General features: G+C 41.6%; 2 protein-coding genes across 3 annotated transcripts; one reads left to right on the top strand and one right to left on the bottom strand.

Annotated features, from left to right (window-relative positions):
* Positions 1 to 66: 66 nt before the first annotated feature.
* On the top strand, positions 67 to 16,695 carry LOC130182739 (uncharacterized). The gene is made up of 5 exons (XM_056397876.1): positions 67 to 156; positions 1,310 to 2,236; positions 13,706 to 13,747; positions 14,174 to 14,278; positions 14,630 to 16,695. Exons 1-5 carry the CDS (start codon positions 135 to 137, stop codon positions 15,391 to 15,393), a joined length of 1,860 nt encoding a protein of 619 aa, XP_056253851.1. The 5' UTR covers positions 67 to 134; the 3' UTR covers positions 15,394 to 16,695.
* On the bottom strand, positions 8,866 to 13,096 carry LOC130182479 (GTPase IMAP family member 8-like). Of its 2 annotated transcripts, none has more exons than XM_056397462.1 (3): positions 12,770 to 13,096; positions 10,266 to 10,824; positions 8,866 to 10,148 (listed from the first exon to the last, which is right to left on the bottom strand). In XM_056397462.1, exons 2-3 carry the CDS (start codon positions 10,801 to 10,803, stop codon positions 9,322 to 9,324), a joined length of 1,365 nt encoding a protein of 454 aa, XP_056253437.1. In that variant the 5' UTR covers positions 10,804 to 10,824; positions 12,770 to 13,096; the 3' UTR covers positions 8,866 to 9,321. The 2 variants fall into 2 exon arrangements, with proteins under 2 accessions (XP_056253437.1, XP_056253438.1); XM_056397463.1 differs by having other exon boundaries at positions 10,266 to 10,821.
* Positions 16,696 to 17,350: the final 655 nt, after the last annotated feature.

Below are 17,350 nucleotides of genomic sequence, written 5' to 3'. Positions count from 1 at the left end.
CAGCTGTGGGAGGACGGGACGTGTCAAAGGGAGGAGACAGAGGCAGGTTATAGAGACGAGATGATCATGAAACTATTGACTAACAACACAACAACAGAGACAAGACTTCACAAAACGGCCCGTCAAAGAGAAACATGGACAAATACATGTTATTGAGTAAGTACATTTACAACTTTAACTGCAGCATTTAATTTGAAAGGTCTAACTTCCTGTTCTGTAGTAACTTTAAGTGTCACTTTGACTTTAGATAGAGCGTGATGAAGCTGTGATTAATGATCATGAAACTAGTTTTACTCACTGTTTATTTGAACGTTATTCCTATATTGAAACTATATTTCATGTCTTTCATCTGATCAGGAAAGATGTATTGAGCCTTCAAATATAAAACTATAAGGAAATGCTGTCTGTCTTCAGTGGTAGCTTCAACACAACCTATTTCCTGTCTGTTAACTTTGGTCACAACTTCCTTAATGAAAGTTCAGTTAGAGTTTAGCTGTAACAGCTGACATGTTCTTATCGCAAAGTTGTCTTCTGTGATGTGACCATAAAAATGCATCATGCATAAAATACTGGAGTCAGATCCTCAGTGTGGTTGAAGGGAAACAAGCGGCAAGAAAAAGGCTAGACCCGATGAATGACCTGGTTTTCTACAGTAACTGCTCATTAAATCTGACCTGATCTTCATCTCAGTCACAAGTGTAGACAGTGTCCCTAAGCTGATGTCACTCAGACAGTTCTAACCCTGGGAAGTAATAAGAGTTTAAACCTCTGAACTGAATCATATCCATCGATATATACAGTGTGTTACTGATGAAGATCTGAACACTTTGCTTGCAGACCACTGGTGGTCCACAGACCACACTTTAGGAAAGACTACTTTAAAGGGACAAGTGGACCCAGAGTCACCAGATCCCCTCACTGTAGGGCTCCAGGGTTCAGACCTGTGTCGTTCTCTTGGTGTACGCCACACATGACGTCGCCCACCTGTGGAGAACATCACATCTCTGTAGACCAGAGCCTCTGGTTCAGATGAGGATCATGTTTGTACTGAGTGTTTATCACTGAAAGTCCTTCCCTGATTTAGTTCATTGTTTTCTGATTAAACACGTCTTCACAGTCTGTTACTGACTGTTAACCCTGTCAGACCTGTGTCGCCCAGACAGGTCTGAAAACAACAAGACAGCACTTTGTTTTCAGGGGGTTAAGTGTAAGAGTTATATAGAGGTTCTGATGATGCTACAGTGGTGATGTTTAATTTAGAGTTTGTTCTTTACAACATCAATAATGTGTTTGTGAAATTCCTCAACAGATTCAGAGGAGTTAGAGGAGTTAGAGGAGCCAGACTTCAGGATTGTGCTTGTTGGGAAAACTGGAGCAGGGAAAAGTGCAACAGGAAACACCATCTTACAGAAGAAGGCTTTTCAATCTGAAATGTCTGCTGACACAGTGACATCAGAGTGTCAGAAGGAAACAGGAGAGTTTGAAGGTCAAAAACTGGAGGTTGTTGATACTCCAGGTCTGTTTGACCCCAGTAAATCTCAAGCGAAGGTGACGAAAGAGATCGTTAAATCCATGTCAATGGCTGCTCCTGGTCCTCATGTGTTCCTGGTTGTGATCCAGTTGAGAAGGTTCACAAAAGAAGAAGAAGAAACAGTGAAAATCATTCAGATGGTCTTTGGAGAAGAGGCAGCACGTTACACCATGGTCTTATTCACCCATGGAGATGAGCTGAATGTAGAGGGAGTCTCTATAGAAAAAGTAATTGGTAAAAATAAAGCTCTCCATGACTTCCTCAGACAGTGTCATGGAGGATACCATGTTTTCAACAACAGAGACAAAGATCCATCTCAAGTCCGTGAGCTGCTGGACAAGATCAACGAAATGGTTCAGAAAAATGGAGGAAGCTACTACACCAATGAAACGCTCCAAGAGGCTGAGAGAGCCATAAAAGAAGAAATGGAACGTCTTCAGGAAGAAAATCCCGGTCTGGAGCCTGGAGAGGCAAGAAGAAGGGCAGAGAAAGATAACGGGTTCATATTGGCCGTTCTACAAGGTGCTTGTGCTGGTGTTAAATTCGGAGCTAGTGTTGGAGGAGCTCTTGCAGCTGAAATTGGAGCAGCAGTTGGACTTGTGGGGGGTCCAGTGGGAGCTCTAGTAGGAGCTGCAGTAGGAGCTGCAGTAGGAGCTGGAGTGGGAGCTGCAGTTGTAGCTATAAATGCAGCAGTGAAAAAGGCACGTGCTAAACAGTGATATGTAATATTAATTAAAGATCATCTTCAGCTCATTACAACAATATTAAAATGACATAAAGGGAAGATAATCATGGTAACTGTGTGTAACTTTGATTTGATCACATCTCGTTTATTTTTCTGCTTCTGTTCTTGAACGCATCATCTTCACCAGCAGGTAGTTTTCTGCTAATGTTAGAGATCATCAGCATTTTAGTTTCACTAGAAGGACAAACTGCAGGTGATTTGTTTGAATGATTCATTAATAAAAAGTTTAATCTTGAATAAAGTTTGTTTTCTTGTGCTGTCAGAGGAGGTGTTGTAGAGAAGGAAAGTTTTAAGATGAATAAGTTTGTAGTAAAGATCGTAGAGATGTTTCTGTGTTGGTAAGGTGAGATTTAAAGCAGGAACAACAGTGACATGTTGGTTCATATATCACATGTATGTTATCTGTGTTCTCTCATATTAATAGATATAAACATGTCAAATGATGATCAGTATCAAGACCATTATTACAACACATTCATTAAAGCATCAAAAAACAGAATGTTTTTTTAATATCACCAAAAAACAAAATGTCCTTTTAAAAATAAAGGATGTGTTGTAATTCAGGCTAAAGTGCTGCTTTTTTCAGTCACACTTTAAAGACTTCACAGGTCAGTTCAGACACCACAGCTGATTTACTGAGACACAGACCAGACCTAAAACCACCAGAGACTGAAGACACAGGTATACGTGACCTCCAGTCACATGTACAGGAACATTTAGAAAGGAAGTGTGAAGCATGGAGACCACAGAGCTGCCTCTACTGTTTCTTTATGACCACACATTTCACATGAACTGCTTGAATTTACTGTAAAGCTGGTGAAACTGTCTCCTCTCAGAGGACGCCTGCGTATGAACATTTGTCACTTAAAATGAAAAATGTAAGGGTTAGATTTCAAATGCTGAATGTCTCACTCTTTGTTCTTCTTCATCGTCTCAAGTCCAGAATTCATCAAGTCTTCCTTGAACTGAAGAAAGAAGTGGCCTGGATCAGGAAGCAGCAGTTATCAACTCTATGGGCCGAGACTCAGATCAGTGTAGGAGTCCATCCCAGTCTCACTGCTGTTTGTGAAACATTTCAACTCTGGATGTGGACCTGGACACTCCAGATCCACATCCAGAGTCCAGTTCAAATCCAGAGTCCTGTATCTCTGGTTCAGGTCAGTAAAGATGGTGGGTCAGGTTCAATGTAAACAGGAAGTGAAATGTTTCTGTATCAGACTGTAGCAGACCAGGATCTTGAACCTGAACCAGGTTCTGTGAGTCTGAACAGAACCATGAACCAGGTTCCTGTTTGTCTGATGAAGTGCAGTGAGAGTGGGTGTGGCTTCAGTCCAGCATAGAGCAGCTTCTGCCTGCTCTTGAACAACCTGCTCCGTGACTTTCATAACTGGACTGGCCTCAGTGTTTAGAGGCAGCAGTCGTCTACAGGTGAGTGATGTGATACAGTCATAATGTCCTCTCTGTCTCACACACTGTGTAGTTTATATACACAGTAATACGAGAAGACAGGACACTGTTGATTATTCTGTGTTTATAATACAACATGTCAGTCTCACTGTGTCAGCACTCATCAAACTACATGAAGACAATGTGAGAGTAGGAAGTGTTTATTCATTTAAAACATGTTGCTGTGAATTGTGGGAGAAAGCTCTGCTCTGTTCACAGGTCTCTCTGCAGCAGCACTAACATGTTTCTGCCACTAGGTGTCACCCTTCAGTCTGACTGTAGACTGACACAGGAACAGACTGGACGGTTCTGCAGAGGTTTGACTGTTCTATTATCACAACTGTTCCACTTGTTATCACAGATTTACATCTGAAAACTTATAAACTTGATCTAACATTATCTGAAAGAGACTCATTGTAGAATCTCTGCTACAAAGGTTTTATTAAAGTTATAATATCTAACTTCTCCACATTAAATGTCTAAAAACATCATCTGGACATAACACATTGCATGCTGGTTTGAAATTTTGCTCGACTTTCACCAGCGCTGCGTAGCATCACCATGTCACATGACATTAAAACCTCTAACGTCTTTATCGTTAGGAAACTGACAGGTTCAAAGATGACTGACAGTGGAGCAGTGGGCTGCGATTGTTTGTTTTTTTTTGCTGTGGTCGACACAGTGTATGGTCTATCACAATTTCCATAATAGAAGAGAGTTCATTCAACTGACTAAAAGCCGCTTCGAAGTAAGAGCCCTTCATAGTATGTGGAGTCAAAATTAGCTTAAATATTTGTCTTTTAGGTTTAGTGGAAAAAGTCAGCAGTTTCCAAAAATGAAAACCATGAAATTAAAAATATACTTAAGTACTCAAGTAAATGTACTTAGTTACTGTCCACCCCAGCTCTTTTATGGTTATCTCTATCTAAAGGAAACAGTTTATTTGATCTCCTCGTTCTGCCAGCTCATATTTTACACTCAGTCATGTTGAGGAAGTCAACATATTGAGGGAAACTCATTTTTAAACTAAGAAAAAGAACAGCTCTTCAGTTTTGTGAATAACCTGCTGCTTTGACACAGACGAACTCGCGCAACAGTACGTAGACTGTTGTCCGACTTGACTGCAGTTGTTTGATACTCTGACCCTGAAGTCACTGGGAGCTCATGAAGCTCAACACTGACTTTTACCTAGTTTTAAGTTACATACACTTTTTACACCTTGGTGCTTTTTAACCATATTTGAACCAGATGAAGGATTTTAGTCATTGGACATCTGGATCTGTGGTTATCAGAAAAACAAGCTGAGGAATTGTTAGAGAGCTCCGCTCCTCAGAGATGATGTTTAACATGAAACTGTGTTTTTACTGGTTCTAATCAGCTGTTTGTTGTTAAGAGGAGGAAACCTCTGTGGAGAATTCAGCTGCTGAACCACTGACTGGGAAGGAATCGAACCAGGAGAAGACAACAACTCCCATGATCCCACACTGCTTCATGACATCATCAAACTCCAGGAAGGAACCCTTTGAGTGCAGCTCCTTCAAAAGGCTGGTAAACACAGGACTGACTGAAAAACTGATGGGTTTAATAACATCTACAAACTCAACAGTGTTTGAGATTCTTTGAGATGAGTTTTTAGGGAAGATAGGAAAGGGACAGCTTGTTCAATATCTTTGTTTTACTGCAGTTTTAAAGTTAATCCATATATAGTGTTTCTTTTGAACTTCCTCCATTTGAATACCTGAAGTTAAAGGAAGTGTCCTCATTTTCATCACAAACTCTTTAAAGGTTTCTTTAAAAGCACATATTGAGTGTGGCTGGGTCAGGTCCATTAAAGAAGGCTCATGTCTGGTGGACTAGACCCAAATGGTGGGATTTTGAGACAAACAGATAATGTCTGTTTGTCTCAAAATCCCACCATATTATTACGATACACAAATATACAAAAAGTTATGAATTACTTTTTAATTTGCTATATCAGTTCTTTGTATGTACTCATTTACCAATACAGAGATAAATTCTATACCCTTAAAAAAAATGTATTAAAAACTTTCGAGAACACCAATTTTCGCCGTTGGTGCAGTTGTCAGATGGTGGGAATTTTTAGTGTGTGACACATCAAAGGGCCCTGATTGACAACCAGTGTGAACGAAGAGAACAACTTAAAATGAAAATTGATCGCTTTCTTGTGAAAAGTGGTCAACAACGAGACAGTTGTTCAGTGCAGAAAACGACCCGAAACAAAAAGAGAAGAGAAAAAAAAGTCAATAGGCATTATCATCAAAGCTACCTGTCTTACGGCTTCAGCTGGACGGGGGATATTAACAACCCCCAGCCCGAGTGTGTCATCTGTCAGGAGAAGCTGGCTAATGCTAAGATGGTGCCAAGCTAGCTGAAAAGGCACCTTGGAAACCAAATATCCCTTTCACACTGAGAGAAACTTGGCCTACTTCAAGAGAGCAGAGATCTGAACCAGAGGCATCAAGACCATTTGTTGGATTGTGTGAAAGCGTCTGATAAAGCGATGGACCTCGCCTTTATACACCACTAAACACAACCCACCTGTAATCAAAGTTGTATAACTAGGTTCAGACAAACATTTCCCAACGTATTCAAAACTGTCTCCAAAGCCACATTTTGTCATGATGACACTAGAGATGAAACGGTTTCCAGTTTCACACTATATTATATTTGAATTATCACTATAACCGTGATCGATTAGCGTGGTTAATTTGAATCCCGCGGCATCAACCAGTAACAGTCTTTAAGACACGTGTGGTAAAAACGTGGGATTGTTATGCATCAGTGAAAACATGGTTGAACGCAGTGACAGCTCTGCTCCGGAGATTTTTCAGGAGAAGAAAAAAATTGGAAAAATGGAAATTAGAAATTTGAGGCTTCACTGTTATAACTGTTACACATCAGGAGTGGATTAGTTTCTCCTTGTCTGTGGCCTCTGTGTTAGTCTTTATGTAAAGTAGTGACAACTGTTCATGTCTGTGTTTGACTCCATACAATAAAGATCTCTCAGGTTTTTACTCACTAGAATAAAGAATAATGAGGCTGCTTTGAGGCTCATGTCAGATCCAAGAATGACTCAGGAAACTAGTGTTATTGTCTCCTCACTGTTTCCACTGTATTACAGTGCGTCCTACCATGACTCAGGTGTGTTCGCACTGAGTATCATGGGAGCGGAGGTCAGACACCTGTGGTCCGCCATCTTCACTCCTGTCATCTTCATTTCCCGCTGTGTGTGAGTAAAACACAACTGAAACCTGTGTGTTGTTCAGTGGTGCAATACACACAACATACAAACGTCCTCTTACATATTCATAACAGGATGGAGTTTTTTTACACACATTTAATAAATTTAGTATGAGCCCTGCTTCAAAATGGCGGCGCCACTCACCTCCTTCACTAACCAGGCTAAACTTGACCCGCCTGTTACACGCCGCTGCTCAATTCGCTTTATACAAATTAAACCCACGAAAACACAACACACAACGTTTTCACAGCGTCTTAACTGAGCTGTCGCTCATTCCCACGGCTTGTTCAGGCTGAAAAACAAGTTAACAACATGCTAACCGACACAACGAAGAATATATTTAACTCACCAACTCCTCGTTCAAAGCGTGAAACAGTTTCCAGCAGGTGAACACGGAACCCGCCACAAACTGGGAAAGTACTTGTTTAATCCCTGGAACCAGTTTCTCTATTTCTCCTTCTCTCTTCCTCCGAGTCGTCTGTCTCTCCTCTCTGTTCCTGCTGTTGTTCTACGTCTTTCCAGCAGGTGGCGCCACAGTCACACTGATTGGCTGTTACCTGAGGACGTCTTAAAGAAACAGTACACAGAGTAAACTACAAAGATCAACACTGTAGGCTGGTGTTATGACTGTTAATGTTAATGAACTTAATAGCTAAGGTTATTTAATTTGCTTTCATTACACTTGTATACTACATGACGCGGATCATGTGATGAGGAATTGAACCACATAAGAAAAGGTCACAGGTGACAGTCAGTGTGATCTGCTCATAAACCAATAGATGTGGTATCTAGTGCTGGAAAACACCTCTATCTGTAAAAGTCAAAATACATGAATCTGTTCTCACCAGTGGCGATTGCTCTGAGACTGCAAGGGAAGCTCAGCTTCCCCTAAAGTGTCAACAAAATAATTGGTCAAATATGTTCTGTTGTGTGAACATTTCATTGACTAAATATGCGCTAGAACACGTTCATCTTTTGTTCAGAATCAGCTGCTTATCACAGGTAACCGACCTGACTCCTCCTCCTTCCTCCCGCAGCGCTTCAGAGCTTTACACAGTGTGGACGCCGAGCGTCTCCTGACGTGCTGCGAAACTAGACGGTCATTGGATAAATGCTGGGCTTTGTCCCGCCCATCGGACGCTCAGCGTCTCTGGGGGTCTATGGGACAGTGGGCTGGCCCGGACGCTCGGCTTCTGCATGATGATTGGATGATCTGTCTGAGGCTGAGTCCCTTTTTGATTGGCAGCTAAATGAGCGAATCAGCGATCTTGAAGTATAAGCATCCACCGGAGCAGTTCTCAAGTTTTTAATTCCGTTGTTCGGAGTTGATCTGGAGACGTTACTGATCCTCAGCGACTTTGTCTTTGTTAAAAACGACTAGCGTTGTGTTTGGCGACTCTCTTCTGTCACTCTGCGAATTTACATTTAAATAAACGGACACATTTTATGATGGAGGCCGAAAATGAGCTTCCCCTCCTTATAAGACCAGCAGCCGCCACTGCTTCTCACTACTATTGAACCTTTTATCCTTGATACTCATACAACTTTATTTAAATACACTTTTTCAACTTAGTAGGTAGAGCCAATAATAACAGCTAATAATAATGCACTATTGTCATTATATTTTCATATTATAAAAATATATATAACATTATATAATATATTATATTATATTGTATTATATTATATTATATTATATTATATTATATCATATTATATTACATTATGCTATATCATATTATATGATATTATATTATGTTATATTATATTATATGATATGATATTATATTATATTATATTATGTTATATTATATTATATTATATGTACCTCTGAAAGATTCAATAGTCAAAGCACAAGATGAGAAGAACATTGTACAGTCAGAGATTTATGTACATTTTTATTTACATTCTATAATTATTATCAGCACAGGTTGAGGCTGGGTGGATATAATACAATGAAAGGGGAATAATCTACACAACAATATAAAGATTGAAAAATACAAACATACATTTTGTTGTTACTGGATTCTTATGCAGCCATGCTCTATATCAGATACAGATTACCTGCTCAAGGTGCATACATATTGATTAAAGAAGATAAATATAACAATAATATGATAAGAATATTTTTCTATAGCACATCTCTAACAAAAGACCAACGTGGTTTAAGATCATTTAAAAATCAAATCAACCAAGTGGCCAGAAGTGGCACCAGACAGTTTTAAGACAAAAACATTAATAGCCAAGATACAAAGAAAGTGATTTTTTTCCACAACACAACACAGTAAATCCGTGAGTGAATAATTCACAATAGGATCACAAGTGGTTTTATCATTGTTAAGCTAACAGTGGCTGAGTGAGTAAACTGTAAGTTGTATTGGCTTGCTCCCTGTTAAACAGGCTTCGAATTAAGTCCACAAGCCACATGATCCAAGCCCAGATCCCTTGTGCTTCTCTAACAGTTTGTCCTGGTGTCTCTTCAGACCGTCTTTCAAACTGAGATATCTGACCTGACCTGGGCCGGACACTCACATTTCCAATAGCTGTGTTGAGCTCGTCAATGGGGCAGGGTTCTCCACCATTGAATGAGACCATTTCATCTACTTGGTCCAGGAACTTTTGAACCTGCAGCCTGTTTCTTCTGTCTGTGTTGTCAAACACACAGTATCTCCCACAACACATGGAGACCAGCTCAGACATACGCCTGCTGGACCGGATCTTCTCATCGACGCACTGACTTCTGAGCTCATCCCCATGAGTAAAAAGGACCATCGTGTACTTATTTGCATCTCTTCCAAAGAGAGTTGGGAGTTGTTTCAGCAGAGAAGCCTCTGCTTCGAAGACCCTGCCGATCTTAACCACAATAACAAAGGCGTGTATTCCTGGACTGGCCTCTTTTACTGTCTTTATGATGTTAAGGCCCAGCATTTCAGGAGATACACCTTCATCAGTAAATCCTGGAGTGTCCAGTACTGTGACCTGGCGACCCTCTGCTATGGCTGATTCAGAGACACACTCAGAACTGACGGCTTCAAAGTCACAGTCTGATTTAAAACGTTCTGACCCCAGGATGGTGTTTCCTGATGAACTCTTCCCACATCCTGACAGACCAAACAGCACGATCCTCCTGTTCTCCAGAGGGACAGACGCCCTGGGAAGAACATCTGCAGGAGAGAAAACAGGAAGTAGTCAGTGATGTTAACACATTACAACTAATGAGTCAAACTCTCCATGTCTAATAATGTTGTCAGTGTCGAAGTTTAAACCTCAGGTTAGTGTACCTGACTTCCCCAGCAGCTCTCTGACTTGTTCCTGTCCTCCATGTTTGTTGTTGAATGCAAGATACTTGTCTTTGAACCTTTCAACAAGCTTTGGAAGTGGACATTCATCCTCTTCATAGATGAAGTCTTCCACTGTCTTGTCTAAGGTATCTCCATGTGTGAAGAGCAGGTAACTCTTGTCCAATCCCTGTTCCCCAAGAACGCTGATGGCTGCCTCCACGGCCTTCTCTTGTTCCTCAGTGAATCGATCTATTTTAACCACCACCAGGAACAGACAGGGTCTGGATGACTTCAGGTGGTCCTGACACAAGGTTCTGATCAGCTGCTCTGATCCTAATATTCCCGGAGTGTCGATCACTGAGATCTGTTTCCCAAACAAAGTTTCTGTTGCCTCAGAGATTTTTGTCGTCACTGATCTGAAGGATCGTTTGGACTCAAACGCTGTTTGTCCTAAAATGGTGTTTCCTGTAGCACTTTTACCGACACCAGTGTTTCCCAAAATGACGATGGTCAGACCTGGATCTGGATCTGGATCCATGTCTGAGCATCAGAAAACCTGCTGGAGATAACAGAAAAGGTTCAGATAAGTTAGAGACTCTACTGTTAGTTCAGGTAGAACACTGAAGTCACACTTACAACTCACTCATGTTTTACTGTTTATTCATTTGCTGTTTGCATCAGCTGACTGGTAACATCCAATCACACATGCAGGTAGTCTTACCGTTACTCTGCTGATCCCAGCATCACTCCAACCTCCTCCTCGTGTGCTGACCTCACTACAATCTACTGTTCACGTATGTTCACAGCTTCTTCTGAACTGTGTTATACGGTAACTACGAACTACGACTTTCACATTAATTGAGAACTAATCAAACAGAGGAAACCTGGTTTGGTTCCGATCCAACACATTTACAGCAGTGATGTTACGTGAGGCTTCAAGTGTGTGTCTAGTACAGCTGAGCTTTTCCCGTGAAGCTTGTATCATTTCAGAGATATGATGTAACTGATGATGTGAAGCCTTGCTTCTCGTCTGCATCATGTGACTGCTTTTGGTTGCGGTTTGAATTATGGAGCAACTGCGACATGAAACCTCCAGTTTGATCTGATTTCTCACAATAAAGTACGAGCACAGAGCATCATTATTACAGAAGCTTTATGTTTATTGAAATATATTTCTTTTACTATAAATGTCTGCCTAGAATGAGGATATAACCATGGTTTCCCTTATACTGATACTTTGCCTGTTTCACATTGTGAGCAGTAGGTGTCGCTCTGTTCACATGAGGCACCAAGAAATGAACCTTTTCTGAAGCTCCTTGTTCGACTGGTTCAGAGCATCACGAAGCTTCATCTCACCAACACTAATTCATAGAACACGTATAGACCAATGTGATAATAACCAGCTGATCCATTACAGGTTAAATGACCAGTTTACATCAAGTTAACTATGAGGTCACATCATGTATCCAGCAGAGAAACATTCATAAACAGAGTTGTTCCTTCAGCACACAGACAGATTCATTTTCTAATGATCAGTGTGTTTTAACAAAGACAAAGAATCACTCGTTAGTCTGGAGCACGATACAAAGTTGTCTTGAAGAACGAAGAACGACATATTATGTCACTAAATGTGGAGGATTTGTTGACATATTCAGGGATGGACGTGGTCAGTGAAGACTTCAACGGATCCAATATTTCTGTCTGTTTTCATTGGAGACAGAGTTGATCAATAACCAGATACAGACTCAAAGTTTGGACTGTGCACTGTGGTACAAAGATCTGCAGCCTGCAGAAAAACCCACTTTAGTTTAAAAAAAGACGAGTCAATGTCGGGAACTGAAAAATAACTGATTTAGAAATGCAGAAAAAGTAGTTGCTTTGTTTGATTTGAGTCTCCAGCATGTGGATACAGACACTTTGTTGTTTGTTGAACAGACTCATATGATGTTATAATAATAATATAATCAGTAAATCAGTTTTAAACCTGTTTGTCCAGATGCATGTGCGTATGTTGAACTGTGGATCAAAATGGCCGACATCAGATAACTTTATGTCCCACAGGAACAAAATGGCCGCACTGGAACATCTGCCACACCTTCATTTCTCTTGTCACAACAAACTTTATTCCCTCCCTTCAAACTGACTGAACAGGTGACTTCACCTTCACCTTTCTCCCTCATGAAATAAATCAGAGTCACAGTGACGACTTCAGAGGAGGAAACACACAGAGCACAAAGTGAAAGTAAAGACAGAGACATTAGAAACACTGACAGGAATTAGAAATTAACCAATTAACAATTATTATTAATAATAACAAATAATAATACAATCATTAATTAAAAACAAACACCTGTAATAAAGTATAGAAATGACAAACACTGTTGTACTGCAGACAGAACTTAGTAAGAGAATGGACATACAGGTGTTTAAATTATGACGTAAGAAGACAGGTGTTACCTGCACGTGAAGAAGAATAATGATTAAAATAAATGATAAATACTGACCGATCACTGCGTCAATCTCTGCTGCGTCCTCTCTGCTGCCGAATGAGTCTGTCTACAGTTTGTGTCTACACAGCTTGAACTGGTGCCGGAAATCACGCTACATTCAAAATAAAAGTCACTTGTTTCTTTTTTTATTTATGCAAATAAAAATAACTAAAGTGCAATAACTAATATTAATGTGATGTTTCAGGTTTATGATGAAAATACTCATGTATGAAACGTTGGGATTCCACTGGTTAATGAAGCTACCTTTCATTTTACTTTGAAATGTTTGAACGGAAACTGTCTGTTGGGCTGTTCGTGTCCAGAGGTGATCCTGAATAATACAGAGAGGTAAAGTAGATGAGATGGCAGCGGCTCCACCATCCAGTGAGTTTCATTTAATTTGACTTTTGACTCTGACTGAAGCTCTGAGCTTTTATTGTGAAGGCGTCTCATAATGAATATATATTTAACGTTGCTTCATTAAAGTCGTTTGTATTTTCACTGTCAGTTACTTTCACTTTCACAGACAGGATGCATGACGACGGGAAACAGAGAATCTGTACAATATTCATATTAATCCCGACAGAATAGTTTATATTCTACATGTATTGTTGTGCGGGAGTCGGTATAAAGTGATATAAAACACAGGAAGATCATATTGAGGTATTTACAGCAGATTCCCACGCTGACATGTTCCTGTCTGTGGAGCCTGATTTTAAATAATATCAGCCTGTATCTATCCATGACATCAGCTCTATTCCTAATCAATTATGAAATTAAATTGATTTGATTGATGTAAGAAATGCTCTTATTTTAAATCAGGCTTCACAGACAGGAACATGTCAGTGTGATGTCAGAGTGACATCATCACTGAAATGATCTGTAGAAATGAGCGGGAGCCCTGATCAATGACTGTCTACACTCATCCATATGTTTCCTCTGTTTGAACAGCTTCATGCAGGAAGAGAAGAGACAGTAAGGATCACCCCCCAGGTCAGAAAACTCCCATCAGCCCATGCTGCAGCTCTCTGTGACAATTCTTGGTCCTGTGACCTTTTAATGCACTTGAATGCATCATGCTGTGGTCGTACCTGAACTACTCCACATAATCAGTCACTCTCTCTCTCCCTCTCTCTCTCTCTCTCTCTCTCTCTGTCTCTCTCTCTCCCTCTCTGTCTGTCTCTGTCTCTGTCTCTCTCTGTCTCTCTCTCTCTCTGTCTGTCTCTGTCTCTGTCTCTCTCTGTCTCTCTCTCTCTCTGTGTCTCTGTCTCTCTCTCTCTCTCCCTCTCTGTCTGTCTCTCTCTCTCTCTGTCTCTCTCTCTGTCTGTCTCTGTCTCTCTCTCTCTCTCTGTCTGTCTCTGTCTCTCTCTCTCCCTCTCTGTCTGTCTCTCTCTCTCTGTCTGTCTCTGTCTCTCTCAGTCTTCAGACTGGTTCTTGTTGGGAAGACTGGGGCAGGGAAGAGTTCCAGTGGAAACACCATACTGGGAAGAGACGCCTTCAATGCAGCAGTCAGCCAAACGTCAGGTAACTCCCCCCTCCTCTATAGTAAACCAGATGGTTATTAGTCATCGTGTACATTACACTAGCTGAGTGATGACATCACTGCTGTGGGCGGAGCCATCAGAAAAACACCTGTTTTAGACACTTTGAAAAGCAACAATCCAACATCTGTTTAAATGAAGCTTCATGTAGAATATTGTTTTTAGAATATTTAAAACCGCTCTTTCCTTTGGGACTACATTCTTCTCAACTGCTGAACTACAGTATTCCTACGCACAGGCACCTACAGAGTGCACTGTATCACGCTGCTCTGTGATTGGCTGCGGCGTGATACTAAACCTGAGTAGAGTAAACAGCCTGTGTTTCTCTCCTCAGTCACCAGACAGTGCCGTAAGAAGAAGGGGAAGGTGTTCAACAGAGAGGTGACCATCGTCGACACCCCCGGCCTCTTCGACACCTCGTTACCTGCGAGCACAGTGAAGAGGGAGATCGCCAAATGCATCAACATGTCAGCCCCGGGGCCCCACGCCATCCTGCTGGTCATCAAGGTGGGGCCCTTCACTAATGAGGAACAGGACGCTGTGAAGCAGGTGGAGGAGGTGTTTGGGAAGGATGCATGGAAGTACACCATCATCCTCTTCACCCAGGACGACCAAACGGCTGCAGAGGTGGAGAGACAGCTGAAGGAGTCTGGACCCGAGCTGCAGGAGATCCTGAGGAGAGTCAACCACCGATACCACATCCTCAACAACAACAAGACCAACGAGCGTGGTCAGGTCCTGGATCTGCTGGACAAGGTGGAGAAGATGGTTGCTGCCAATGGAGGAGAGTTTTACTCCAACTACACCTACCAGCAGGTGGTGACGATGCTGGACCAGAGAGAGGAGGAGCTCAGAGAGCTCTACCAGAAGAAACTGGAGCAGGAAGTAAAAGCTGTGGAGTCAAAGTACGAGGAGAAGCTGAAGGAGGCTCGAGAGGAACGACAGCAGGTGGAGGAACGACTGAAGTCTGAGCTGGAGGAGGTGAAGAGGTACTACCACGCTTTAGAGAGCGGAGTCCGTCATGTGGTGGAGCAGACTGTGGAAACTGACTCCTTAGAAAAAATAGTCAAGTTCCATCAGACTCTGAGACTGAACTGAAGCCTCAGTGTTTGTCATTGGTCAAACTGACGTCACAAGTTAGATCACTTCCTCTGCCTCTGATGAACTCCTGATCGCTGTGATGTGGTGACACCTATTGGAGGAAACATGCAACAGCAGGGCCTGTGAGCACCAACACACCACCAGGAGAGGACACACAGTCAGTTCATTTTTCATTCATTCATCCTCCACATTATCAAAGTTTTTATTTTAAGGTGAAAAACGTTGATCAGAAACCTTCAGCACTCAGTCTTATACGCTCAGACTGCGTCCTCATCACTAACACTATCTTTTTAGCTCTGTATCAGAAATTATCTCTGTCCAGACTAACACACCTGAAAACACACACATACCTGAGCAATCACCTACACTGAGCATGTGCGAGCCGGTGTAAACAGGAAGTAGATCGTCTCCTCTGATGGAGGAACAGCAAAAACAGTTGTAGCATTAAAACAGAGAATGTAAGTGAACAACAGCTGCAAAGACAACAAGGTCAATAACACTGTCATTCATCATCATGTTGTTTTCACCACTGGTAGTCCAGGCTGATGACAGCCAATCAGGAGAGACTGTGGCTGTGACTTCATCAATTACAAAGGTCTCAGTTTCTGTCCAGACTACAACACTTTTAATGCTCTGAAACTACAGTCGTGCGGACGGAGGAGAAAACGTAGCAGAAGAGATGAGTTTAAAATGAAAACGTAGCAGTGTGGACGTAGCCTTAAACACACCACCGCCAGGCCAAAGAAACCTGGCTCTTCAACCCCTACAAGAGCAACCACGCTCCCAGCACCAGGTCACACTGCTGCTACCTGGAACCACAGCTCACCTGCTCACCAGCAACAGGAGAGTTAGCATGTAGCGGCTAACTGTAGGAACACATAGGAAACCAGTGAGCTCCTCAGAGACAGTCAGACAGGTCTCCACTCCACCAGGAAGTAACACAACTCACTGGACTTTAAACACAACAGTGGAAGAGACTGAAGGACTGGGTAAAGACCGGGCTAACCTCAGCTAGCACACCACAGCTACGCATCACAACTGTTTACGTTTGTTAATGTACTTACTGAGCTTGTTGTTGTGATGTCTGCTCACGTTGTCCCTCCCCCACACACCATGTGGTCTCAGCGGCCATCTTTGAGTCCACCGTCTTGTGTCTTTTCCTTTGTTTACCGCAATCTTGTTTGTAGTCTTAAAGGCCGTGTGGTCACAGCACACACACACACACACACACGTATATATTTATTAGACATTGTATGTTCTATTTTTACTATCCTTGTAAATAAATGTCTGAGTATCTGCTGCTGTGTTTAATGTTTAATGCTGACTTGTTGACTTACTGTTGACCAGGTAACTAGGTTATAGTTATTAAGTTCATTATTAAACAGAGTTCCAGATTAATAGTAATAATGTGAGATCCTCTTATTGTTTCAGGGTGGTGCCTCTGAGGAACCTTAAATCAGTTTAAAGTTTTAATTAATATTAATATTTTCTTAATTTATAATAGACAATAATTGATTAACTACAGATGAAGGACGTTTCTGTTCTCAGACCTTCAGGTGATTTTACAGGACAGAAGGGACGGGACCGTCTTCAATCAGGTCACGATTCTTTCATCAAGTCAATCTCCACTCTACATGTTTTAAATGGAGAGCACAGGTGGAGGAGTGAAACACCAGGTGAAGGACACCTCTTATCCTCCACCTGCAGAACTCACCTTGAACAAGCATTCACACCTGGCCTCAGGTGACTAACTACAGGTACAACAGCCAGCAGCGCTAACGAAGCGGGTGACATCATCATAACGACCTGGTCTCCTCACCTGTCAGTCACAACTGAAGAAGACTCTTGGATGAAGAGTGAGACGTCTTGTCTTTGACAGGGACATCACTCTCGACTCTTGATTGATCACTGATTAATTAACTGATTAACTGATTGATTAACTGTTACCTGACCA

The sequence above is a fragment of the Seriola aureovittata genome, chromosome 15 (assembly GCF_021018895.1).
Source record: "Seriola aureovittata isolate HTS-2021-v1 ecotype China chromosome 15, ASM2101889v1, whole genome shotgun sequence".
Classification (NCBI taxonomy): Eukaryota; Metazoa; Chordata; class Actinopteri; order Carangiformes; family Carangidae; genus Seriola; species Seriola aureovittata.
Note: the sequence above shows the minus strand (reverse complement) of the source record. Positions and strands in the feature narration are given on the sequence as shown.